The sequence below is a fragment of the Siphateles boraxobius genome, unplaced genomic scaffold (assembly GCF_051911475.1).
Source record: "Siphateles boraxobius isolate OS27281-9 unplaced genomic scaffold, OSU_SipBor_1 25, whole genome shotgun sequence".
NCBI lineage: Eukaryota > Metazoa > Chordata > Actinopteri > Cypriniformes > Leuciscidae > Siphateles > Siphateles boraxobius.
The window spans coordinates 18539611-18566585 of record NW_027508866.1 but is presented as its reverse complement, the minus strand read 5'-3'; the positions used below and the strand labels follow the sequence as shown (position 1 = coordinate 18566585).

Genomic DNA, 26975 nt, shown 5'->3' with positions numbered 1-26975 from the left:
GACGTAATTTTCTAAAAATAGCCGCATGCCCTGCAGCCGCGCACATGCGCAGTGAGGTTTGCTGCATTGTTCAATGCAGCGGCACTTACCGCGCGTGCGCGCGAGAAGAAACTCTTCCGTATTCAAATGAAGCAAGCAATATGCTTCTGTTTGTCTAAAAACTGATGATCAAAGGATAATGAGACGCATGGACATACTTCCTTAGCAATGTTTGTCCAGACAACATGAATGGACTGATGTGGACAGACAGATGCGTATTTTCAATGTTAACAAAGATCACGTTTTTATTCGTGCACTGGCTGATGTCTCTGCATTGTTAACGTTACTGCTGAAAACATGCAGTTACTGCATTATAACAGTGGGGCTTAATTGGATCAATTTGACCTTGGGGATAATGTAAACAAAGTTGGATCTTATATATCTTTAATTTGGTTCAAGAATTCAACTTATGTCCCAACAGATTTTACTTTGATAACTTGTGGTAAAAGTTCTGTTAAACATCATCACTGCGTAAGAGACACTCAGAGTCAAATTAATAAAAAGATAAGTATTTATTCTTGCAAGAATAGGTTCAGTCTAGTACACAGAAGTTACGCTGTGCACGAGAGTGACACCCCACAGGAAGAAATGAGACAGCCTTTATACTGTTTTCAAGGTTCCTTCTCACCCGCTGTACCTTTCACCCACCCAGATAAGGTCCTTACTGCTGTTCAGTTTCTACTTAAAGACACAAACTGGTACTGAAATAAACTGGCCAAAACTGACCCATATGTTCCTGAACGTCACGCACAAGCATGTACACACATATATTTTTATACATTGAATAGGTTCTCTGTCTTATGATACCTGTTTGGGATCAATGACTATTCAAATTTCTACTACATAACCAAAATGCAAAGGTGTTTACAGATGTGCATGACAGTTATAACATTGAACAAATCTCTTAACTCCTGATCAAGACCTTTACTTAGCTCCTAATTATCAGGGTATTTAAAAACAATTTAAACCAATCTAAACATAGAGGTTATGAAAATGTACATCAATGGGGCCAAGCACAAAAATAAATTTAAGACCTGATATTAAAGGTAGGGTAGGATATTTCAGAGTGGCTAGCAATAGCAAGCTAGCGTTGAAAGCATTAGATCGCACCCTCCAATGCCACGCCTCCTTCAAAACAAATTAACACAGATTTAGCAAAGTGTCAAAAGATACGGCGTTAAACTATCTCTTGTCTCAAAGCACATTGCATTACATTAGTAATGAACGTAAAAAACGTACAGAGCTCTAGTTGTACCACCTGACTACAGCATAAATCTGAAAACGTGAAGAGAGGGTGGAACGTCATGGGTTGTCATCTCGTAATTACGGTTACAACATGACTTGAACAGCATAATCGTTGTTTTGATCCAGGAGGAACTGTAATAGGCGGATGCTGTTTGTTTTTGGCACTTGGTGTCTGTCTGTCTACAACTCTGCATAGCCTTACGGAACGTGCTGATGATGTGTGATCCCTGCGTGAAGGTATGGAAATACATACGGTGACTGGCAGGTAGGACAACGTATCATTGCATTGTAAAAACATTATTTGGTGCTGACTTACATTTTTTTTAAATATTTAGACCACTTCAATTATTGATGGCTATCAGGATGAGAAAGAGTTTCAGACCAGAATAACAAAAAGTGATTATGAAAAAAAAAATTACCTACCCTACCATTAAAAGATCGTTTGATAAACCCTGTTCACCTTGGTTACTGTTGCTTGTGCAGAATCAATGCAAACTCTGGTCATTCATCCGACAAGAGAAGCCACATTTGAAAGTGACTACAAATCAAATTAGTGTGAAGTAAATGGAACTGTTTCTATAATTGCCACCTTTCAAAAACATTTTACGATGTTTCTGCAAAATGTTCATTGAAAACCATCCAAACACAAGTCTTCTATAGATTTGTATTAGAGAAGTTAAAAATCTTGTCTGATAATATGGATAGAAACAGTTACTAATGTATGATTGGTCAGTAACATTTTTAAGATGGGGTTTAGCAATAACAAATTGATCCTGTTATATACAACTTACTGAAGACCTGCCGTACACTCAAACCCATTATAAACGGCCCAAAAGCATTGCAGGCTCATGTGCAAACACTCTGAAAACATACGACTCATACATTTGAGTGTTTTATGATGAGGCTGTTTCTTTATTTTCCTCTGAATAGATGATAGGAATGATAGCAGCAGTACATTAGCTTTTAAAGTAAAGGCGAACTGTCTCGTTTTTCTCTGAAATTATCCATTGCCTTTCCTCTATTCTCTTTTCTCAAGGGGCACTGGCATTCATTTTCTCCACACAACTTTCCCAGAAAGTCACCAGTCGATTATCCTTGTTGGCACAAAAGTCTGTGAAATCTCGTAGCAGGCGGTCAGCCAATTTCTCGTCCCCCAGAACGCCAGTTCTCCAGGCTTTGGTCAACATGGTATTGTAAGCCCAATTGTAGCCCACTCGCTCCTCAGAAGAACCAAACAGGCTCTGACTGGCGGAGGTGGTGGAGTTACGGCGCCGCCGCTGCCCACTGGAGTATTTCCTTTTCGAGTAAGGCAGCTGAAGAAAAACTGTACCTGGATCAACAGTTCCCAGAGATAGCGATAGAGAGAGCAACACAAAGAGATGGACAGAATAAAGTAACGAGAAATATTTCTATCATAGTATTTCCAACCAAAGTATATTATTCATAAAAGCATGTACCTGTTACATGGATGTACTGGGGTTTGTTCTCTGATGGAAAGTTAAAAGCTGACGCTGAGAACTTGTCTTGCACAAAGCCAAATCTTCCAAAAAAAACAAAAACAAAGCAAAAAAGGGAAGTTATTTCAGTATGAGACCACACAGGACAATACCTAGGGTGACCAGACGTCCCATTTTTCCTGTGACAGTCCTTTATTTCAGCTTTATTTTTAGTCCTGACATATTATGAATTCCCCGTACTTCTTGTCCCGTATTTTATCTTTCTTAAAATGTCTTTATTGCTAAGTGATAGAGTGAGTCTTCTGTCACGTGGGAATAGCTTAATCAAAGGTAGCCAATCACGTCATAGTATATTTTGAAGACCAAAATGACCATTCAAATCTCAATTAACGATAATGAAGGCAGGATCCGACGCCAGTTTCAGTGATACCGTCCGTTTTTCGGTGAGCCCGTTTTACCATTGCTGACAGAGGCAGCAATGGAAATGTTGAGGGATAATGTTGACAACTGGGTAAGGGTAAGCTGACTTCACTGCGAAATTGATCAAGAAATTGTAGACTATGATCCGAAATTTTCTTCTGCTCAAAGCAAATCTGAGGCTATAACCCGCAAACACACACAGATAAATATAGGCCTACATACGTGTAGATAAGATACTTTTATGTGTGTGGTGGGGTAAGGGTGGAGGTGCCTGTCCCATATTCCACTCTGAGAAATCTGGTCACCCTAACAATACCACTCTAAAAAATAAACTTAAGTTTGTTCAATTCACTAACCCAAAGACTGAGCAATAGTGATAGTGAAAAATACAATTATATGCTCTCTTTACCTGGAGAGTACGGCCTCCTGAAACAACTGCATTCTGTCCCAGTATGTCTCTGGCTCAAACCCTACACATATAAAGCAGTGCCGTATTGGAGGATATCATATACTACATATACTATGTCTACTTAACAATAAATGACATAGGTATTGTGAAGAGTTTAATCCATCCAAGATGTTAAATGATAGAATTGTTGATTATAAATATACAAAACAGAATATTACCCAGAATATCAGTGCACTATGTATTTTTGTTTATTTATTATTAGTTATGTGTCCAACATTCCATACTTTGTTTTTTCAGTTAATTAAGAGCATCATCCGGGTATTTGAAGTGCACTTTTCCTTTTAGCAATTTTCAATGTGAACACACTACTCGCACTATTTATACTATAAAATGGCATAGAATAGTGCATAAGGAAACAAATTTGAACACACATAATGTATTTGCTAGATTTGAGAGACTTTTACAAACATCACAATAAACATCTGTTACTTTTTCTGTCCTCACCCTCAAACAGGTTATCACAGCCCTCTTTTAGTAGACACTGTATGTTTAGGGGGATAAACAACTGAGCACGGAGAGGGTCGCCATATAGGTACGATGACAAAGCGAAGGGCACCTCTAACACAGGTACAAGCAGGAATCCGCAAGATGCTGCCTTTCTGTGCCAGCCTTGCACCTGAAAAAGAAGAGTGCAGTGCTTTGGGACTATGTCTCAACCTTACATGTTATGTTTCTTGATACCATCTAGTTCTAGTTATTGTCCTGATATTATAAAAATGTCATCCAGCACCTCATCACCTCACTGCCAATTATATCAATCCCATGCTCACCATTTCAAAGAGTACAGCTGCAGTGACTGCCATCCAGTGCAGCTTAATTTCAAAGGCAACACTGATGGAGAAGTTGCCATGGTAATAGGAGCTGCACCATTCTGTCCGATCACTACGATTATTTATATCGACGTCCAAGGTGACTGTTTTCTGCTCTGGAACTGTGGCAGCTGAGAGAGGAGGGGCAAAAACAGAGAGAGAAAGACAGGAAGAGTAGAAATGGCCAAGAGGATGAAATGACAATGAGGTCTGGCACAGAGTCATTAAGATAATAAATGGGTCAATGAAGAATAACTGTGATAGAGTCTATGACAGTAAGTGCTTAGATCATGACATCTGAGACAATAAACATTGTGAATGAATTGAAATAATGATTCTTAGACCAGGGATGATTTTCCATAATGCAAAGTATTGAAGGTAAATAAGATGTATGAAGCTTCCATGGCAGGAAAACATTGAAAGCTGAGTGCATCGGCACAATAAGCAAGAAGGCAACGGGTTGGCAGAATAGCTTTGCTTAGGTTTGGAAACAATGGAGGCACACAATTCATCCAGCTGGAACAGGACAGATGGAGGAGAGCAGGAAGGACCCATACCAAGGCACTACTGGACCACAGCCACTACTTCACCGCAGCATGCACTACTGGTGTACAAGACATCAATATGACACACCTAAAACTGTGGATTAATGGTGTACCGGGGCAATCAGTCCATGCTCTGATTTGAGGAGCTTGCAAAACAATTTGTCCCCTAATTGGGAAGAACCACATCGTTTAGAGAGTGCATGTACCGTCACACTGATTGATGGCTAATTGTGTTTGTTATAATAGCAGATTTGCAAACACGGTCTACCTCAATCAGTTAGAAAAGGGAGTCATGATGTCATCAACATGATTTGGGCATGCTGGGAATAAATTGGATGAACTAAGGGACTACTTTTCTACAACAGCATGCAGTCCTAGAATGGAGAAGAGTCACACAAAGTCAGATTATTAGAACTGAATAGGTTAAAAACTCTTGATGGAAGGGGCTGAATCAAAAGCTTGGCTTGGTGTTTCCTGAGAAGAATATAGCGCTGTATAGAGTTATACAGTGATGTCGTTGCAACATTCATTTTTATAAGTTAGTTGAGTTGTGGAAGTTTCCGTGCATTGTTGCTTAGTCGCTAGAAGATGGTATGGGTGGTGTCTGAATGCTTTAGTAATATAACAAGAAATTATTTGACTTTGTGGGACTCTTCACTTCACTAGCCTTCCTGAACTTTTGGGGGAGCGAGTGTGGCATGCTGCCTTAAGGTGCAGATCATGGCTGCTCTGGGGTCAGAGCCGGCTGTGTGTACCTAGCAGTGCAGCAGCTTGGCTGCGTCCTCCGAAGCTGCGGCTGAAGGAACTATGCCTACTTGCGTACGAGGCCGGCCGGCTGGGCAACCAGGGTAGCAGGAAGGCCGGTAAGTCACAGGGCCGACGTTCCTCCATAACAAAGGCCACCTCAAACCACTTCCTCTGGAACAGGGCGAAGTCCTCCAAAGCTGCGGCAGACCATACGTTGGCTCCAGCTGGGGGCAGCTGAGTTGTAATGACTACAAGGAATAGAGTCTGTTTCATTGAGCGTAGAAACACCAAGGTACAGTCATGCTTCCAACTGGATTGCAGACAGTGATATCTGCCCCCTGAATCAATCCCTGTTCAACACTGACATTGATAAAAATTGATTGCTGGAGATTGCAGTATAACTGTGCTGTTGATTTTTAGAAGGCGTTCCTACTCTGCCTAGGTATCCAACTGTTTCAGGTGGCAGATCACTATGGATCACTTGTCTCATGTCCCCAAAATCACCACTTTTCATTGAAAATAGACATCTAGATGCTTTGTTGTTGCAAATCACTGTCAGTGTGAATGTCCCTTGATTCATTGACTCTTGGCAACCCCTAGCGAAGTAATCATGACAGTCAAGTCGCTTCTTACCCTTCTCGCTGTCTTTGTCGACAATCCGGTAAAAGTAGAAGCCATAGACAAAGGTTCTCATAGCATCACCGGAGGCATGAGTAATTAGACCTTCATCCAACATTTTCTATAGGAGCGTCAGAGATAAAGTCAAGTTTTTAAATACAAGCACAGACTACTGTGACTTCTGCAATGTTCTCAATTTTACCTGCATGATTTCTACTGCAATGCCCTGTGTGGTGACATTCTCCACAGTGCTCACCAGCCAATGTACAACCTCAGCACTGACAAAGCAGTTGGGAGGCAGGCCCCTCTGCTCTGGCAAAAGCTGCACTCCAGTACTGCAAGCACAGGAAATCAATTTAGATCACACATGGGTGACATAATAGAAGACTGATAAATAATTAAAGAATCAAAGACTCTCACGTGGGATGCTTAATGGCTTCCAGGATCTCCATTAGTGTGGAAGATGAGGAAAGACTCAAACCACTGGACCCTGACTGCCCCCTACAAAGCAACATGAAAGTAGAACATTCTGAGTTGAATATATGGGAAGCCATGTTCTGACTGTCGGAATAAAGTGAGGTGTTCTCTTACCATGTCTCTGAACCTGTGCCTGGGGTTGGGTCTCCTGTGGCTTGGGACATAGCAGATGTTCTCTCTCCTGGTTGGTTTCCTCCTTTGTCTGATAGCCCTCCCTCAATGGAATTAGCTGGAACCTGTTCAGTGGGCAGCTGAGTGACCCATTGGGAAATGTAACAGATAAAATGTTGAAATGCAGTTTGCCTTCATCACTCTTATGTTTCCTGCACAGGAACTAGCACATCTGACATTATCTAATTTCATGCAAACAAGTCTAAAACAGAACTACACAAGACTGACAAAGGTGCAAAATTATGAGAGATCTTCATGCTTATCAGTATCCTGTGACTGGCAGGAATGCATCTTTGTGGTACTCTAGTATCAGACAGCACATCCCTTGATAGACTCTATGAAGCATATTGCACAGTATAATGCCAAGAGCTGGTTCAAACCACCAGCTCCAATCTGACTGACTGGTTGCTTTACAATTTCCTAATGTCCGTTTTTGTCAGTCTGCCAGCGATATTGACAAGGTACCAGGTTGCTACAATGAGCACTCAAGATGAGCTAGCGACTGGATTTGTGAAATTTATACATGGTTTGTGCCATTAAAAAATTTCCTCAATCTCTTCTTTACATTCTGCTTTGTTTTCAGAATTACAATAACCAGATACCAGATGTCTAATACCGTGACATCATAAATGTGAGATTTATGTTTAAAAAAAAAAAAGCAAACTGTGATAAATACATGTTGGTCAGATGGCCTCTCTCCATCTGCTCCTGGCCAGAATTAGCTGCAATGTGGATCTTTGGTAACTACTCTATGCCGCTAGACAAAAATGTGGCTACGTGAGATTAGCAGTATTCTAAATGAAAACAGGATGTGAAGAGAGATTAAATGCAAAGTGCACGTGCATTTTTTCACTGGCCAAACCGGAGTGGTGCAGTCTACAGCAGAACTCATAGAGGTTAGATGTTAAACAAAGTAGATCTAAAGAATCTAATTTCTTTAGCATTTTATGTTATAATGAGAATGATGATTAGTATACATAAACAAACAGGGATGACTCTTCATGATCACTCTCACTATAAAAACACTAGATAGAAACACCAACCTTAACATTTTTAATGCCAGTGAGAGGTTTGACAAGTACACAGACATACACACATGGTTTATACGCACACACACGAGTTGCAAGAGACAGACGACTTTCACAAAGCAGAGAGTGGGCAGTGACTGACCTGAGAGTGACAGATGTAGGAGGAACGTGGACTACGAATAAAGTCCAAAATGAAGGCAGCATCCTGTCAGCATTTTAGGAGGAAAACACCAGAAAGAGAGAAAATGACCCCCAGAGATCAGAACAAGAACAAGGCAGGAATGAAAGAGGAAGAGGCAAAGGTCGAGAGGCAACGAAAGAGGAAGAAAACATAAACCCACTGCAAATAATATCCATAATCAAATACAGGAAGACATAAAGAACCAAATGAAAAGTAGGGCTGTCAATTGATTAAAAATGTTGTATTGAATAGATCACACAATATGCAACTACCAATTAAAAGACATTATATTATTGTGGCATTTTATAATAGTTGTATTTTATACAAATGTTTTTTTTTTCAAATACTGTGATCAGTCTTCAAACCAAGCAGACAAAGTCGAAAAAGCCCACAAAAAAAGAGGAAAGAGCCAGCAAGCTATACATATTGTACAAACGCAATAGGCCTCTTCCCCACTCAAAAGCATAAGCATACACACACAGGAAGCCATGAACTAGTCCGTTCGGCGGTCTGCCTCGGGCTCTCACCTTACGGGGGCTATCGACATAGGTGGTTGTCAGGGCAACGCTGGCAGCTTCACTGAAAGGTCCACATGGTTTCCCACCATGCTGAGCAGCAAGCTGCTGCTCTTCTAAACTTCTGCAGATCAAAGACATCTAACCAGTATTAGGAAAAACCTGGAATCTCTGGCATTTTATAAAACATTTACCATATGTGGCACTAAATAAAACGTGGGACGAACAAACACTTGTTTCTCCTTGATTGTGCACTGCGGTATTTTATTTCCTTTGGTTTGCCAAAATCTGCCAGCACAACTCACTTCTGTGTCTGATCCAGCTCCAGAAGTGCAGAAAGGGCAGAGGTACCCTTTTTGCCCACAGGGGGTGCTATAGGCTCCGGGTTGTAGGATGAAAGGGCCCCTGTCACCTGCAGCCCTTTAATAGTAGCTCCTTTCTATAATAAACATAATAATTGTTATTGTATTGCCCAGATGGGTGGTTTTATCCCTTTAATAAATCATTTGTGCTTATCCTGTAGCTGTGCACTCACACGGATAATACGATCAGATCGATGGCGCCGGCGAATCCTGTTCAGGCCTTCCAAAAAGCGGATAAATCCATCCAAAAGAGACCAGTCCCCACTGCCAGAGAGGCCATCCCGCCCTGCCCCCGCCCCCTCCCCATATACGTCCCAGTGACCCTCACCATCCGCCACTCGCCTGGCTCCACCCGCTGGCAGCAGCAAGAAGCGTGTGCGCCAGAACTTCAAAGAGTCAATAAGACTGTGGAAGAGAGAGGAATTGGTTCTTGTGGGGAATCTATGTACATAGGTTTTGTGTCAGAGTTGTGATGCTAGTACCACTTGCCTGAAGTCCTCTGAGCCGGCAGAGCAGATGTACTGGTCCAGGTAGTTCCATTTGTACTCCTCCAGCCGCTCGTGGCTGAACTCAACCCAGAATGGCAGGAAGTGGGCGTCAGCATGCGGAGGGCACAGATTGTAGCTGTACTGAATCTGTGTGGATTCATATGGATACCTAAAGACAAACAAAAACACAGTTGTAGGCATTTCTAGAAGAACATATTCCATGAACTGAATCTGAATTACTAAAAGCTTCTACTCACTTTGGGAGGTAGCGGGTAACGGTAATGATCTTATCTTTAAGGCAGACTTTATGAAAGGTTCTCCCCATACTGAGCCAGTAAAGACTCTCTTCCTCCTCTGGTTTACGCCGAGACACCAGCCCTAAAAAGCAGACCTTCAAATCTCTCACCTGAATTACATTGGAGCATGATTTATGACATGAAGGTTTCATAAACCAACTAGTATGCAAAGCTGAGGGGTGTTCAGCAGGGGATGTACCTCTGGAATAAAGGGGGCTGCTGCTGAGTGGTGGGGCTATAGCAGGCTTAGGCTTCCTGTTTGGCTGTACAATGATCTGGTAGCCTTGCATCAGTCGTTGACAGATGAACTCTTCAAACACCTGATGGGCTGTCATCACTGGAGACTCATCGTCGCGTCTAAATAAGATGGAGAGCACATCAATTTTGGACTGAGATATTCAATATATCAAATCTACAGTGTGGTTCAAAAGTCTAAGAATACTTGAGAATTTAGCATCAGTCAAATTTAATACAGTATTTAATTACAAATAATGAATGAAAAGTTGAGTTCAATAGAAGCAAGAATGTGACTATTTACAAAGCAGTTCACGTACAGTGTCACTGTAATGTTTATTAGAAACCTACAAATAGTGCAAAGTTTTAAAGTGTACCTATTATGCTTTTTCCAATATTACCTTTCATGCAGTGTGTAATATAGCCGTCTATGAATGTAAACAGTCTGCAAAGTTGTAAAGTCAAAAATGCATGATAAATAAAGTTATTGTCTTCCAAAAGAAAGAATCGACTCTGAACCGCATAAACGAGTCGTCAGGAATTCTGTACACTGTAGCTGGTTTTGTACATGTCGAGAAGTTGCTGTTTTCTGCTCTGCAAAAGCTAATTCTCTTTATAACAGTTCCAAAGGATCTGCGAAGAGTCAGTGGTTAAAATCACCACAGCGATACAACAGCAGAATAACCTTTTGATGATTGCCTCTCAAATCTTCGTAAGGTCTAAATGGGATTTACAAAATGCTTATCCATTAAAGATGGGATTGTACTCACTTTATTTGGGCCAACTTTCTCATCAGAATCACAACCTGTAAGTATGATTCATTATTGATGTATATATTTTCTACCGAGAGTGTTCAAAATACGTAGTTTTGCGTTTTATTTTGTGTAGGTCTCCGGCTAACTCACGTCCTACTGAAATACTGCAAATCAGCTGTGGGCCCACTATTACCTGAAACTGTATCCATTAATGCAGACTGTCTGTTGTTATTACTACTTTTAGTAAAGATAAAGGAAGGAGTGAGATTGGTTTTACAAACTTTAATGTCAGTCATTCAGGTTAGTGCTTGGCTAACGCATGCGCTGTTTGATACAGATAATTATACAGTTCCACACGCGTGCACTTCAATAAATTAGAAATGCATACATTGGTTTGTTGATGGACACAGTTGCAACATATCATAATGTTCCTCAATCTAGCATATCACTGAGAAATGTCCTGCTCAAGTCATCCTTGCGATGGAGGTCCGGGTTAAATAACTAGTTCTTCATCATCGGACTCGCGCTCGGATTAATTTGGTAAAATCAACGTCATCGTTACTGTCTTTACAGTGCGTACAATCGCTGAGGATTTAGGAAGTCTCCGGAGCTGAAGTTCAGTTATGGTAATGGCTGTTTTGTTTCCGACATGTGCTGTAAGCGGTCGACCAATCAAAAAAGAATGGGCCCTCTGGCCAATCAGAACAGAGCAGCTCGCGGAAAGGAGGAATTTAGAGAGACTGAATCCTTGGGCGAGTCGTTCGAGAATCATTGAAAAATGTGGTGATGTGCAATGTATATTATGATAAAATTAAAGTGCATTTTGACTTTTGATGCATGTAAACCTGTTGTAGGATACCTCCAAAACAAAATTAGGAACATTTAAAACAGCACATTAGGGGCACTTTTTGGCATAACATTTAATTGTTTCATGAGCAGGGACAATGAAAAATGGAAGTATTAATTTGTCCAATTGGGATTTTTTTTCTTTATCTACAATAAGGAGTCAAATAAACCAGGTATGAGGTGAATCGCAACATTACAAACTGATTTGAAGCAAAAAAGTTTTACAATATCAGACAAAAGTACAAGGCTGTGTAGCAGCTTTCATGAGGGAATGAACGACAATCCAATGAAGCACTGCAAAAGATATTAATTTAAAAAAATCTGGATAAGTGGGCAGGTGCTGAAGTGCTCTTTTAGTGCAATTTTCTTCTTGCGATTCCCTGACTAATGGAGAGTCTTGGGTAATTCTGTTTTTCCAGCAGGAATTCCAGTTAAACATGATTATTTAAAAAGTAGAAATAATAGGAATATCTGACTTAAACCAAAGCATATTGGCTAATAACCAATATAGTGCCGATTTATAGTGCATCCCTTAAAATATCACTAAAAATAATATGACAGACATAATGTTTTGACCCAATGTTTGTTACCTGTCCAGGTCAGTGTGTGGCAGCAGGTCGTAGCAGCCCTCTGTGTAGTCGTTCTGCAGGGTTTGGCGGTCGGGAAAGTAATCGGTCGTGAGGGGGAGGCAGGCAGGAGTGGTGAGGGACTTCCAGTCCACCCCGACCGTGCAGCAAAAACTAGGCACTGTCGGAGGGGCAGACAGCAGCAGGACTTCAGGGGCACCCCCACCACACACACAAACACACAGAACAGCACACACGCAACAGACCACATCCAAAGCACAATCACACATACGGCCCGAATGAAAATTAGCAGAGAGGTTGAGAGAGAAAGAGACAGAAGAAGAGAAGGTGAACAGTTTCAGGCAGACAGACACATACCAACACACAGAACAAGGATAAAAAAGACAGAGAAAGTGGGAAAAGAAAAAGGAGTGTGTTACCATTATTGTTGTAATTGAACTGAAATTATAGTGACTACTACGTGCAAAATTAACATGCAATAAAAGGCACTGTGAGCATCGTGACATCACTGATGATGAGTAATAAGTGTGAACGGCCGTTTGTACAAACACACAATTGGCAGAAAAGATGACCAGTACTGTGGTGTTCAGGCAAGGCATGCGTGAGAATCTGAGTGGAGCAGTGTCATTCTACATACTTGTGATTGGTGATTTTATTGAGGGTAATAAAGCTTGTGAGTGGGAGAGAATTGAAGTTTGATACTTGATTAGACAGAAAGGGGAATTTAGAAAATAGAGGAATCCCCAGGAAAGGGGAGGGATGGTACAGAGAGAAAGCCAGAAATCCCAGACAAATCCGAGGTGGAATTCACTAAAAATGAATTGCGGCCACCAATATTGATGTTTAGTTGTCAGTTTTAGCACCTGTACATTACACTCAGCACACATATTTTCTTTTGTTTACATCCTTTTCTAATAGAATAAATGTTTAATACTTTTTTATGATTATCACTAAATGATTAACGTGCTAGCTTAACTAGACATCTCGTTCAGAAACTAAATGATTTGGGTCGTCGTGTTTATGAAGGAGGGTCTCACTCATAACACAAAAAGACCTACTGACATAATGATATAACCTGGAGAAAAAGTCAGTGAGCAAATCAATAAATAGATTCAGAAGATTGGAGTCAATGAAATGAATCAAAATCCCCACCACAAGTCTTTGCACCAATAGATGGTTGAATACAGTTGATTTAAGAAAGAACAGACCAATCACAATTCAGTAAACAATTGTGTTGATGAATCTGTTGCTTAATTAAGATCAAATAAAAATCTAAACAATAATGGTGCTGTACTGTGCATAGTTTGTGAATAATATTTTGGCATATTGAATGCTAAAGTAGTGCAACTATTCAGTGAATTCCCCCAGAGGTTTTGGACCAGGACCACCTTTTTCGCTCATCAAACTTCCACCCATAAACAACACACCCACTCAGTTCCACTGATGTGATCTACCACACTGGCTTGAGATACTCAAACCACCTTATACAAAGATAAAGAACAGTGATTCCCTCACAGACAAAACTGATTTTAACTTCCAAACCTACAAGTGCAAAGGTAAGTGCGAACCCAGCCTTAAACACCTTAAATCACTCAACCATAGATCCCAGATTTAGATAGATCCCTTTGAATGCGTTTATGTGATTTCCAGATAATGAATATATATTTCTGAGGTTAAATATATGTGGCAAATTATCATTAATGAGGAAGTGGATGGATACGGGAGATGTGATGTGTTTTTGAGTCTCTTCACTGATGAGGAAGAACTCACTCGGCTCTAGACTGCTGGAATAATCTTCAAAGAAACCACGGTTCACTGGTGTTCCTACAAAAGCAAGAGCAGTAACAACAACCGAACTAAACTCAACCTCTGGCTCTTACAGAGAACATGCAAGTCATTTAATGACTTGTACCAGATAATTTAATAAAAGAAATGAGAAAAAAGGACAGTGGCCCCAAAAGCATTAGGAACTCATCCTTAAAAATGTACGAATGTTATGTAGAGGTGGAAATCGTAAGGAATTCTGATTCCTCAGGGAATTCAGGATTTTAATGGTGCATTTACAAAAGCAATTCTTAAAGGGATACTCCACTTTTTTTGGAAATAGGCACATTTTACAACTCCCCCAGAGTTAAACTATTGAGTTTTACCGTTTTTGAATCCATTCAGCCGATCTCCGGTTCTGGCGGTACCACTTTTAGTATAGCTTAGCATATATCATTGAAGTGGACAAGACCATTAGCATTTCTCCAAAAAAAATTACCAAAGTGTTTCGATATTTTTCCTATTTAAAACTTGACTCTTCTGTAGTTACATTGTGCACTAAGGCCGACGAAAAATGTAAAGTTGCGATTTTCTAGGCTGATATGGCTATGAACTATACTCTCATTCCTGCGTAATAATAAAAGTGGTACCGCCAGAACCGGAGATCGGCTGAATGGATTAAAAAATGGTAAAACTCAACAGTTTAACTCTGGGGGAGTTGTAAAATGAGCCTATTTCCGAAAAAAGTGGAGTATCCCTTTAAAGGCACAGTATGCAAGTAAGTTTCGACGCTAGAGATGGCTTATTTAAAGGCGTAGCTTGAGGGCACCGTGAATGAGCGTAAAATCATGGGAGTTGTCATCTTCACCTCCTCCACAAGCCGATGGAAAGCAATCCAATGAAATTCCGGTAGAAATCATGTTCATGGATGAGCTAATGTATTAAAAGTTTTATTAGCGTTACTGTGGAATGAAGCATAGGGGCTGAGAGCCTGGGAAATTTTACGTTGCTGTTTTTATTATGCTTATATGCCACAGTCGACCTTCTGCCGCACCTTTCGTTTTGTTGTTTTTTATGTTTATTGTATGATTAAAGTTACTTTAACATTCTCCTTCCTTGTAACTTTGATACAGTTACTTTTGACTTGTCACTTAAATTCACATTGTTTTATTTAATTCTAATGAAATAGCTACACAGAAATAGTGTAATGTCACTAGACATTAAGAAATGATGTTCATTTCAAATACTTATATCACTGACAACAGTAGTCCGGCCAGGATATTGTCATTTAAAAAGTGAAGTTGCAGCCCTCAACTGATGTTGATGTTGTGTTTTGGTCTGATGCGCCGTCCTCCACCTATCCACCAATCACGAAGTCAGTAGTGTTGCGGCATCCGGATTGCCAGCTCTGCTCTAGTTACCACAGCTGCAGCTACAAACATGTCAGAATCGGATAAAAAATGTCTAACGTTGCGAAACCAAAAAAACCTTGTTATGAATCCGAAATACTTAGTGACAAAGTATGAAATAAAACGAGGATCTGTATAGGAGATGCCTTAGAAAGATTGGAGACGGCTGAAAACGGAGAAGAATTTCTGTACAAGTAAGATTCATCTATGTTTGGCTAACTTGTACTTGATGTAAATGGACATTTCAAATATTCATGACAGTCGAACAAAGTTATGCATGTTCGTGCAAAGTAACGTTACGTTAGCTCATATGGAGGAGGTGGGTCATCGAATTGAAAAGGTAAGGAATTGTTGGGTAATACAAAGAGTAATCAGAGCCCGTTTCTCTGTCATTATGCTGAGACGCTGAGGAAAGCAACATTAGCACGCCCATTATTGTTTATTATGCAAGTTCTACAGCCAAAAATAATAGAATGACACGTAATCTTTCACATCACATATTTTAGCGTAATGGACGTGTACTGCAGGGTAAGCTGGTCGCTTTCACTTTTAGCGTTAGCTAAATGAATAGCTTTATCTTGATATCGGTTACACACAGTGACAGAGGCTTGTGCTTGTACTTTCGTTAATGACAGATACCTACCGTTACAAGTTAGACTAACAGCTACTGTTCTAACAATTTACTGTCTCATACGAGCGTACATCTTTACGATTATATTTGGCTAATCGCCATTAGTACATTTTTGCGATAAATAATTACTTTGCAAAACATCTCTCATTTGAAGCATAAACATAATTAACAGAAAAAACTTCTTGTAGCAGCCTACGTTCCTGCTGGATCCAGCAGCCTATCTGGCATCCTCGAGTCAGGGAGGAGGGGGAGGGGGAGGGGATACACCGCTCTAGTCTACAGTAATTTGAAAGTGATTGCAGTACCAGTTTTGGCCACAATCTTACATACGGCTCCTTTAAGTCTCACGAGTGTGTTAAAAAAAAAAAAAAAGGACTGGTTCACAAAATTCGTTCAAGAATCAGTCTTTTGAGAATCCGCAGCATGTTTTTTGATTCACTGCAAAATAACAAGATTCATCTGTTTGGGACTTTGACTACACCACTCATGTAGTATATTTTTGATTTTGCTACAAATAACCGACTCATGAGTAATAATTTTGGGATTCAGAATACACCAGCAACACTACATTTTTTTTTATTCACTTCAAAGAACCGGCTCATAAGAGTAACTTGTCCTGGAACCAGACTAAACTTGTTGTGTTATACATTTTGGATTCACTACAAAGAATCAGCTCATAAGACTCTCTCTGACATTCATATCATCATAAAGTGTTTAAATATCTTTTAGGGCCACTGTATAATAAAGAGTTTAAGTAAGTGAAAATACTGCACCAGTGCTGTTGCTACTAGCTGGACTTCCAGATACATTGTCAGGAACTCCGCTGATGTACAGTCCATTCTCTCCCACGTAACGGGATGCTGTCCGCTTGCTATTACACACATTTAGACCATTATTAGACTATCACTGCATCATGTTGGCGCATTTTTCCTCTCTGTCATCTGTGCGTGACTGACCTTCCCGTGGCTTCATGATAGGCCAGTTCCAGCAACTCTGCAGAGGTACGAGCCGGGTCTCTCTGCTCACTGCCCTGCAGCTCTGCCATGTTCTGTCGTGTCTGATGATGGATCTGGATTGCCTCTCCAGAAGGACCTTGAACATCCATACAGCATTATATAAAACATGTAGAGAATAGACTCTAGTGACAGTTTAGTGGTCATTATTATGCATAATATTTGACCACAAATTGACCAATCAGAAGCAAGTATTGTATGTATCCCTTACCCACAGGAAACGTGTGCATCCAGCGGCGGCGGTTGGAGGTGAGTTTCATAGGCATCCGTGAGGGGGCGAACGGGTTGATGAGGGCTCTCTGGGGCGTGTAACCGCCCGGCCGTACATGCAGGGTAGACTCAGCGCTGCCCACCGTGAAGCGGCCCGGAGCACTGGAGTCCCTCTGGGATTCTACCATCTTTTCCAGCAATTCTGCAAAGACAAGCGAGACGAGAAGCAGTGAACATCAACCAGATGTTTCTGTCTACATCAACACATAGGTGCACACTGAATGGTTCTGTACCTCTTGTGCAGCTGGTGTACCCCAGGGAGCTGCTGACCTCATATTGGCCCTGAGACGGGCGTGGGATGAGCAGGATGTTGGAGATGTGTCCCAAACTGTCATCTGACGCCAGGCTCCTCTGTTCATCTGGTCCTGTAGGCCTGGTTGGGGGAGAGCTGCCCATTACACCTCCACCAACATCAGATGAGCCCCAGCTTTTCCTGCTGGCTGACTCCCTCTCCCGACTCGACCTGACACACATGATCACAGGCTAAACATATAAACTGCCATATAAATGGAGGAAGTTGGTCAAATACGAAAAACGACAGGATTTTAATGTACCTGAAGTTGGTGGACCTCTGGACTCTTGAGGGCCCAGGAAGTCTGAAGACCTGAGCATCGTACGCATCATAATCCACCTGGATTGGAAGGCTGTTCTCAGCATCTTTTGGAGAACCAAGAGCTGAGCAAGACAAATCCAGGTCGGTCAATTCATGGCAAACCCATATATAACCTTAAATTCCAACAAGTGACGCAAATTACTTACAATGTTCTTTGCTGCTTCTGGCTTTTTCAGCTTGAGCCTTAAAATGAAAAGGCATCAGAGTGACAGCAGTTTCATTAGCAGTTTTACAAGAATTAAGTCATTCTTATAATAACAACATTACAAAGTCACAAGGTGTTGTCAGTGTAAGTGTGATATTTATAACCTTCTTTCCAGCCAGCTTGATCCGTGGTGTAAAACAGCTGCATGAGTTCTGGCTCTTTGACGTGTAAAAGCTGTAAAATACATATTTATTATACTAAGTTCATCTACATTAACCTGTGAATCTTTAATGCTAGGGCTGGGTAATATGGACAAAAATATTAATGTAATCAAAACTAGTGCCCAATCAAATTAATTCATAAAACTTTAACAACTTAATCAATCTTTTAAAATGTAATGAAAATATAAGAATTAATTTACAAAACATTGCATTCTTATTTTTTGTCAAACAAGGTGCTGCCAAACAGAATTGTATCTTGTAAAAATTAAAGGTGCAGTGAGTGATTTCTGAGAAGCGCTATTGAAAGTGGATTGGACAAAGCAGAACAACACACTTGTAGCCAATCAGTAGTAGGGGGCGATTGAATGAACGATTCATGATTGGGGAGGATTTTTTTAAGAAAGACCATAGAAAGAGAGATGGCTGAGAGACACTACAAAAGAGAAAAGCTCATAAGAATATCACTGGAAAATTAAGGGTTATGAACAGGAAAGAGCTTTATGACCCGCATTAATATTAGAAAAGAGAGACCTAACCGGTAAGGCCTGAAAACAGACACAGAGGTTGCATTGTTTCAGCTCCATACATGAGTAGTATTGGTTTTGCTGTTCTTGTAATGTTAGATATAGGAACAGGACGAATGTCATTGGAGCTGGTATGCTGCTGGCAACAACAAACTCTTGCTTGTGTACATACTCTTGTGTACTGCGTGTTCATTGTTTATTCTTCCTTGTCGTTTGCCATCTTTGTATTATTTTTCATGCATTATTTTACTTTGATTCAGCTACGATAAAGAAATATACACACTTGCATTGCGCATTCATGCACTTTAGGGGTGGAACAATGAAGATTTCAAATATTAACAGTGTTTCTCAGAAATCATTCACTGCACTGTTAAAACAAATGAAAAAATATTGGTTGTATGATATTCGTTAAAATAATAATAATAATAATCAATATAATGTTTTAATAAAATACATTATTATTATTTTACTATATTATAAATACATATATCACCAGCCCATATCAATGGCACTCAAAAGTGGGTAACTTGGGCCAGTAAGCAACCACATAGTAACCACCCAGAACACCCTAGCAACTACCTTCTAGTTTGTACTGTAGCAACAACTCTCACATCTCACCTATGGTTGATCCAGTGAGGCAGGTTGTAGTCATCCCCAATTCTGGAGTCACCGTGCACTGTGCGGTTATGTAACTAATATACATGATAAAAAAAAAAAATTTCTCACCCTATTCACAAGTATTAAAACATTCATATCTAATTTTATGCTCAAATGCCGACCTAATATGGCGTTTGCTAACCTTGAAGAGTGGAACAGCGTGTAGAGGCTGCTCTCCCATGCATACTAGATCTACACCGATGCCTGTTAGGAAGATACCATACCTTTAGCATCCGCCGCAGTTCTACAACACAAACAGCGATTGTACAATGCACTCACTGACCATTGTCGATCATGCGCTGTTTGGTGAGTATCATGAGCAAGCGGTCCACCTCGAACACGCCCACTCCTGGAGTAATGACCACCGACATCTGACCCGTACGATCAAAGTTACGGTTGATGTAGTGCTTATCAAAGACTGAAAGAGACCAATCAGGACACTGATATCAGGACAAACAGCTCTACTGAACTGCCATGGCTAAAGACAATGAACTAAATACACAACTACAAACCGTTGAAAGACAAGTTTATAGCTTCGAGATAGTTTCCCTGAGCAGAAGTGGAATTATGCCCACATGGATATCCATCTGCAATATTGAGACATGAACAAAAATGTGTTTGTAAATCTGCTTTACAGAGATTACAGAATTGCAATAATGCCATATTCATAACACACATCTTTCCACGCTCACTGCCAAATAAGTATACTTTGCACTCAACTGTGAAAATGAAGTATACACAGGCCTTAAGAGACTTCTTTCAAAATTATAAAAAAATTCTTTAAGACCCCAAACTTTTGAACGGTTGTATATATTAATCAGGATTGGATATACATACGCACCTGCTACTTTAAGACGCACCAGTACAGGATACTGAATGAAAAGCTTCTTAATGGTGATGAGCAGAGACGTCCACTCATCACGTCTTTCATTTTGGGCCACCACCCTGGAAGAGAATAAAAATAATGACTGCTGCTTAAACCAGTACAAAGCAGCAAGTTTTAAAGGGCTTAGCTTTATTATATCATTATATTATTATTACATTATATTATTATATCGCTTTATAATGAACAGATTTAATTTGACTTTTATTCACATATTCATTCATCAGCTCACACATCAGTTGTGGTAAACGGAAGCTTGTTTGCTTGATGTGCGAGAACTAATGAGTTTCATTCTTATGTGTTAAGCAGCACGTTTGAGCTTCAGCAAGAACCAATTAGGTTTGTTCTCACGCGTCAAGCATGTTTGGATGAGCTTCCGTTTATGTTCAATGATCAATGTTATTAATATGTGAATAAAAATCAAAATTCAATCTGTTCATCATATAAAGCGATCGAGTCTCTTCAGAAAATTTGGACTAAATTGCTCGATTAATATGGATTACACAGTGTCCTAACCAAACGTGATACGATAAGATTCCATCAACAAACAATTTGTCTGTTCACACCAGATGCGACACGACTATGAGACGCGATAAAGTCAATCAAAATTCCCAGCCAATCAGAAGAGCATGTGGGCAGGCTCTTTTTGCAAACTCCCTGCCCTCACAATGAAATGGATAAGTACATAATCAAATTGATGAATACTACACCATTTTAACATTATTAAAAATACATATAGAGTTACTGAAACAATCTTTGTCATAGAATACACTTGTCTGTTCTCAATGAGTTGACAGTTTAAACATTCTAGTTTCCTTTTATTTATTTTGAAGATCTGTTCATTGTTGCTTTCCGTAAGGCTATAAAAGAGACACAAAATGATATTCAAACTCACATTAGACGATTTTAACAATGAAAAAACACATAAACAGTACCATTACTCATAATTATCATTATTTTTTGTGATGCAGTGACGTCGCAGAAAAATCATTGCATGTCACCATCTTGTCTAGTTAGGACAAAAACTCTGATTAACATGGAAAAGATACATTTCATTGCGTGTTGCGGCATCGCGTTTGGTTCGTACACGTTGTTAGTTTTACGATCTCTTTATGAACTTTTTGAAGCGTCAAAGTGCTAGTTACGTAGACAGTCAATGGAGAGTACAGAACTGGCTCAGAGTTTTATTAAAAATATCTTCATTTGTGTTCTGAAGATGAACGAGACAGAATTTTCATTTTTGGGTGAACTACTGCTTTAATGCTTAATGAACATCCAGACCTGTAGAAATCCTCATAATACCGCCCATCATGGTCTTGTCGGACTGATGCTCTTTGCATCTCTGGGAACTCTTCTACATGAAGAAAGAGACATATTCAATTATTATAATTCAAATTATACGACCCAGGCAGTTTTTTAAATATGAAACATTTACCTAGTGATTTGGCCAAGTAGAAGGTTCGAGAGAACAGCACTACTGTAACCTCATGACTGCAGTTCTTCTCCTAAAATTAGAGGTTACATGTTAACAAAATGCCATAATGCCAATGCACTGAGTGATGCAAGCAGCTATATGATGGAATTGACACTCACTTTCCATTTGGCAAACAGATCAGAGAGGAAACCATTGACAGCTTTCTCAAAGTAAAGATCACCTGGGAATTAAGACAGCAGCTTATATGATCTTATATAACAGATTTATTCTTCAAATACACATAATGGTAAAAAAAAAAATGTCTCTTTACCATAGATATCAAAGTCCCACATCTCACAGCTCATTTGAATGAATATATAAACCATCGCAGAGGTGGATCGAAAAACAACCTAGGTGAATAAAACGGTCACGTTATGTGAACAAAAGTGATAATAACACTAACTGCATTTCCAAAGAGACATTCTCACCCTTGTATCTTCACTAATGTAGCCACAAGTGACCTTCTCTCCTTTAACCCACAATTCACTGGCCTGGGCCCTGTAATCATGATAAAACAATTTTTTTTTTAAGTTAAACATATACTACCGATCAAAAGTTTGGGATTTGTAAAATGTCTTAATATTTTTAACAGTCTCATGCTCAACAAGGCTCCATTTATTTAATCAAAAATACAATAAAAACAGTAATATTGTAATATGGTGGTGGTTGAGGAGAGATCCCCTGATATGATTGTACAGCGCTTTGGGTGTACAGTAGTACATATGAAAGCGCTATATAAATGCCTCTACATTTTAAAATATATGAATGAAGGAAAGAATATGTATTCCTGTGATGGTAAAGCTGAATTTTCAGCATCATTACTCCAGTCTTCAGTCAGATGATCCTTCAGATATCATTCTAATATGCTGATTTGCTTAATTTCTTATTATTATCAATGTTCAAATAGTTTTTGCCATGATACAATTTATTTCAGGATTCTTTGATGAAAGTTCAAAAGAACAGCATTTATTTGAAATCGAAATCTTTTGAAACATTGGTAACTCTTGATCAATTGAATGTGTCCTTGCTGAATAAAAGTACTAATTTATTTAAAAAAAATCTTGCTGACAGTTGAGTACTCATGTTATGAGATAACACTTCAGAGATTGACCAATCACATTGGAATATTCCAGACAGCTTGTAATAATGGATGTTGTTACCTGATTCCTGCAAACTCTACTTTCTGTGTCACATATGCACATGTGCTCACCTGAAAGAACATCATGGAGACATAAAGACCACAGGTGAGGCATCAAAAATTAACATTTCATGCAGATCTTACTCACTAAGCTCTTCTTCAGTCTCCACATGTCTCCTCGTCCAATATACTGATCTTTGAAGGTGAGCTCCACCAGATCCAAAGTCACATCCTGTTCAATTTCAAATGGAGAATTTAGGTAAGCTGTGAAATATTGTGAATATATTCTGTAATAAATAGTAGGACATTGTGCATTAAAGAGTATTTCTGTATAAAATACCTTTGGATCTACAATATTGATGATGACGTCCTGGTAGGCGCGAAGCTTGAAGGCCTGAGCCACTGTTTGATCTACACTGATAGTTTCTGTTGGTGGAAAAATCAACACTGACATGGCAGCTGGTTAATAGTTACCAGTACAGAAAGTTATGCAAATAATTTAAAATTAACCTTTTTGCAGGTCTTCTTTTAAACTCTTGACCTGCAGCAGCAGAGGACTAAGACAAAGAGATTAAAAATACAAGAATATTATCAAGAAATATGTACAAGACAATATTCAATATTGCATGATACAAAGACAATCAAAGAAATGCTTGGACAAAATAATATTTTTTTTTCACAATGCAGTTACAGTTTTTAGTTAACCACAATATTACTTGTTCTAGTTTTTCTAATAATTTTAGGATTAAATTGGACTTTTTTGGCGGTCAAAAGTTGTGAATAATTATGATTTTTTTTTTTTTACGTTTTTGAAAGAAGTCTCTTACACACTCACCAAGGCTGCATTTATTTGATCACAAATGTGATAAAAAAAACTGCAATATTGTGAATTAGTATTACAATTTAAAACAACTGTTTTCTATTTAAATATATTTAAAAATGTAATTTATTCCTGTGATGTTAAAGTTGGATTTTCAGCATCATTACTCCTTCGGTGTCATTACATCATTACGTCTTCAGTGTCACATGATCCTTCAGAAATCATTTATTATTATAGTTTTTTTTTTTTTATCCCAGATGAGAAATGTTTCTTGAGCATCAAATCATCATATTAGAATGATTTCGGAGGATCATGTGACACTAAAGACAGGAGTAATGATGCTGAAAATACAGCTTTGATCACAGGAACAAATGGCATTTTAAAATATATTCAAATAGCAAACAATTATTTTAAATTGTAATCATATTTAACAATATGTATTTTTTTTGTATCAAATTAATGCAGCCTTGGTGAGCATGAGACACTTATTTTCAAAAACCTCACAAAAATCTTCACAACTCCAAACTTTGACCGCCAATGTATTTTAGTGAAATTGACCTGAAATCACCAGAAAGCTCCTCTCACCTGTACTCATCATTTGGATGTGCAATCTCAACAATATCCCCCAGTTTAACATGAGGAAAGACTTTAGGATTCATCATCAACTCATCATCTGTGGAGAAACAATGCGTGTAAAGAGATGCAAGCAAAAACAAACCAGAATCATAAATTAAAACTAATTCAGCACACATATATATTATGTATTAAGGATATTCTCACCACTGCCTCCAAAGCCCTTCTTATGCACCACAAGTTTGTAGGACTTGTTTGCCTTCATGGTAACTGTCATTGTAGTCTTCAGTTGTATAATCACACACACACACACATATTTACATGCAGAAAAATGTCCAGTGGTGAAGCAGTCTGCAGAATTGCGTTTTTATTGCTGCATTCTTCCAATCGACATGACATGCTTGAACAAAAGTTTCAAATATCACTTAAAATGCTTGGAAATGTAGAAGCACAATCAAACTCATGACAGTCTCTCATCCTGCTTTTGTTTACAAGTTAGCGTGACGCATTTCTTACAAACCTGAGGACGCTTTGCAAAGACGTTTTCCAATTGTAAAACAATAAGGTAGAGGGTAGATATTCATTTATAAAATGACGATGGATAGTTTAACATACATCTTCCAAAAATAATGCAACATCTGAACTGTTTTCTGAACTAAGCGTACGGTTGCTTCTTCGGGTTTATAATGAAGAGTTGCACAGCGCCACATAGCGTGCGGGAGATTCACTTTCCTCAGTCGCTTTGGTACATTTCTTGAATCATCCTTAATTTGCAAACCAGTTAGTGCAAATATATCGTTCAAACAGCACCAAACAATATATTACCTGCAAAAGCGTGTAACTTAGTTAATCATTTAAATTATTTACGTCAATGAGATATCAGTGCTATCAGAATGACAAGTCATTATGACAAGTCTCCCATGTAGCCTACTCACTTTAACTTTTCAAAAACCTTTAGTTATTTGTAATTGTTTTGTTATTTAAAGTGTCAAAATAATGTGGTGCGACCGTCCGGCCATAACTTCTGTTTTGGAAACGTTTTTGAAATTACTCTAACTTAAATGTATTCAAATGTATTTTCTGCACTACTTGGCATGATTTCCAAAGTGTTTTGTAATCCTGTAAAAAAATTCAAAGCATTTGTATTTATATTTCCATCAAAATATACAAACAAACTTTGTCCGATGATATCCATTTGATGAAATTTCATGTGGTGCAACCATAGACAGTAAAAGACCATCAAGGAACTAACATTTTGGGAATTTTATGTTGAAAACTATACAAATACAGAAAGTTACATCAAATACCAATTTACCAAGGACCCATGGAAGCACCCTTATTGGAAGCACTAAGGAGGTTTGTAATTCTCTCAAATTAATATTATTATTTTTTAAACTTTTTAATGTTTGGTAGTTACCACATTTGGATGTCGTGTGGTATGACCTAAAAAATAATATTAAAGTTATTTCTACAAATATATATTTTTATTATAAATTTTATAGTTACCTTCTGTGGGAAGCTATAGCTTGTTTTGTTTTGGTGGCCAATTCTGTGCCTGTAAATCTTGACTGAATTTGAAAATATCATGTGGTGCGACCACTGCAGACTGTTTTCCACGATAAATATATGTCCTAGATTGTCAGTTTTTGTGCTTTTATATCCAATTGACCGTTTATATAAAAAAGAACTCAAAGTAGTATCATTTGGAATAAATATTTATAAAATTTGGGATATTATTTTTTTAATTATTTCAGACGGTTTATGATTACTCTTTGTACAATATGAGAAAAATGCAAAAACAAAAAATTAGAGCATGTAATTTCAGTTTAGTAATAATACATGTATTAGTAATGTATTTATTATTGCCTATTTATTTATTTAAAACTATTTTAATATATTTTACCAGATGCCACTGCCATGCGAAGTAAAAATTCTGACCCTGCAGCAAGAGTACCTTGCTAGGAGAAGAGTGAAATATTATTACAGTTTAAAATAGCTGTTTTCTATGTGAATATATAGTAAACTGTAATTTATTCCTGTGATCAAAGCTGTATTTTCAGCATCATTACTCCAGTCTTCAGTGTCACATGATCCTTCAGAAATCAATCTAATTATTATCAATGTTCATATTTTTGTGGAAACTGTGATACATTTTATGTCAGGATTATTTGATGAATAGAAAGTTCAAAAGAACAGCATTTATTTGAAATATAATATTTTGTAACAGTATAGCCTAAATATCTTTACTGTCACTTTTTATCGATTTAATGTGTCCTTGATTAATAAAAGTATTAATTACTTAAAAAACGATTGGCCCAAAATGTGCACTTATGTTTTCGATGTGATTTTTATAAAAAGTGTTCTGGAAAATTCTGTGAAATTTGTATAAAATCTGGTTTAAATTATTATTATTATTTGTTATAAAATGTATTGTTCATTGATCTCTTTAAATATTTGTAACTATATGAGGTCTTCCTGTCATTTGGAGCGACCACTCATCATGTGGTGTGACCAATAAAAGCAATTTCTGTATTAAATTTAAAATAAAATA

The 26975-nt window shown here is 38.5% G+C and overlaps 1 protein-coding gene across 7 annotated transcripts; it reads right to left on the bottom strand.

The window, feature by feature from the left end:
* Nucleotides 1-2173: 2173 nt before the first annotated feature.
* depdc5 (DEP domain containing 5, GATOR1 subcomplex subunit) lies at nucleotides 2174-25127 on the bottom strand. Of its 7 annotated transcripts, none has more exons than XM_077242985.1 (43): nucleotides 24945-25124; nucleotides 24632-24707; nucleotides 24437-24524; nucleotides 23542-23588; nucleotides 23372-23457; nucleotides 23180-23263; nucleotides 23054-23103; nucleotides 22322-22391; nucleotides 22165-22243; nucleotides 22013-22074; nucleotides 21855-21924; nucleotides 21701-21773; nucleotides 20378-20481; nucleotides 20049-20123; nucleotides 19820-19954; nucleotides 19679-19740; nucleotides 19498-19571; nucleotides 18299-18368; nucleotides 18136-18172; nucleotides 17931-18051; nucleotides 17610-17839; nucleotides 17318-17518; nucleotides 17050-17185; nucleotides 16867-16964; nucleotides 14060-14113; nucleotides 12293-12476; nucleotides 10067-10224; nucleotides 9829-9949; nucleotides 9573-9740; nucleotides 9257-9488; nucleotides 9027-9160; nucleotides 8734-8845; nucleotides 8168-8230; nucleotides 6941-7077; nucleotides 6770-6850; nucleotides 6552-6684; nucleotides 6365-6470; nucleotides 5740-5979; nucleotides 4401-4570; nucleotides 4075-4246; nucleotides 3571-3631; nucleotides 2742-2824; nucleotides 2174-2614 (listed from the first exon to the last, which is right to left on the bottom strand). In XM_077242985.1, exons 2-43 carry the CDS (start codon nucleotides 24699-24701, stop codon nucleotides 2316-2318), a joined length of 4830 nt encoding a protein of 1609 aa, XP_077099100.1. In that variant the 5' UTR covers nucleotides 24702-24707; nucleotides 24945-25124; the 3' UTR covers nucleotides 2174-2315. The 7 variants fall into 7 exon arrangements, with proteins under 7 accessions (XP_077099100.1, XP_077099102.1, XP_077099101.1 ...); XM_077242987.1 differs by having other exon boundaries at nucleotides 5800-5979; XM_077242986.1 differs by having other exon boundaries at nucleotides 12293-12449.
* Nucleotides 25128-26975: the final 1848 nt, after the last annotated feature.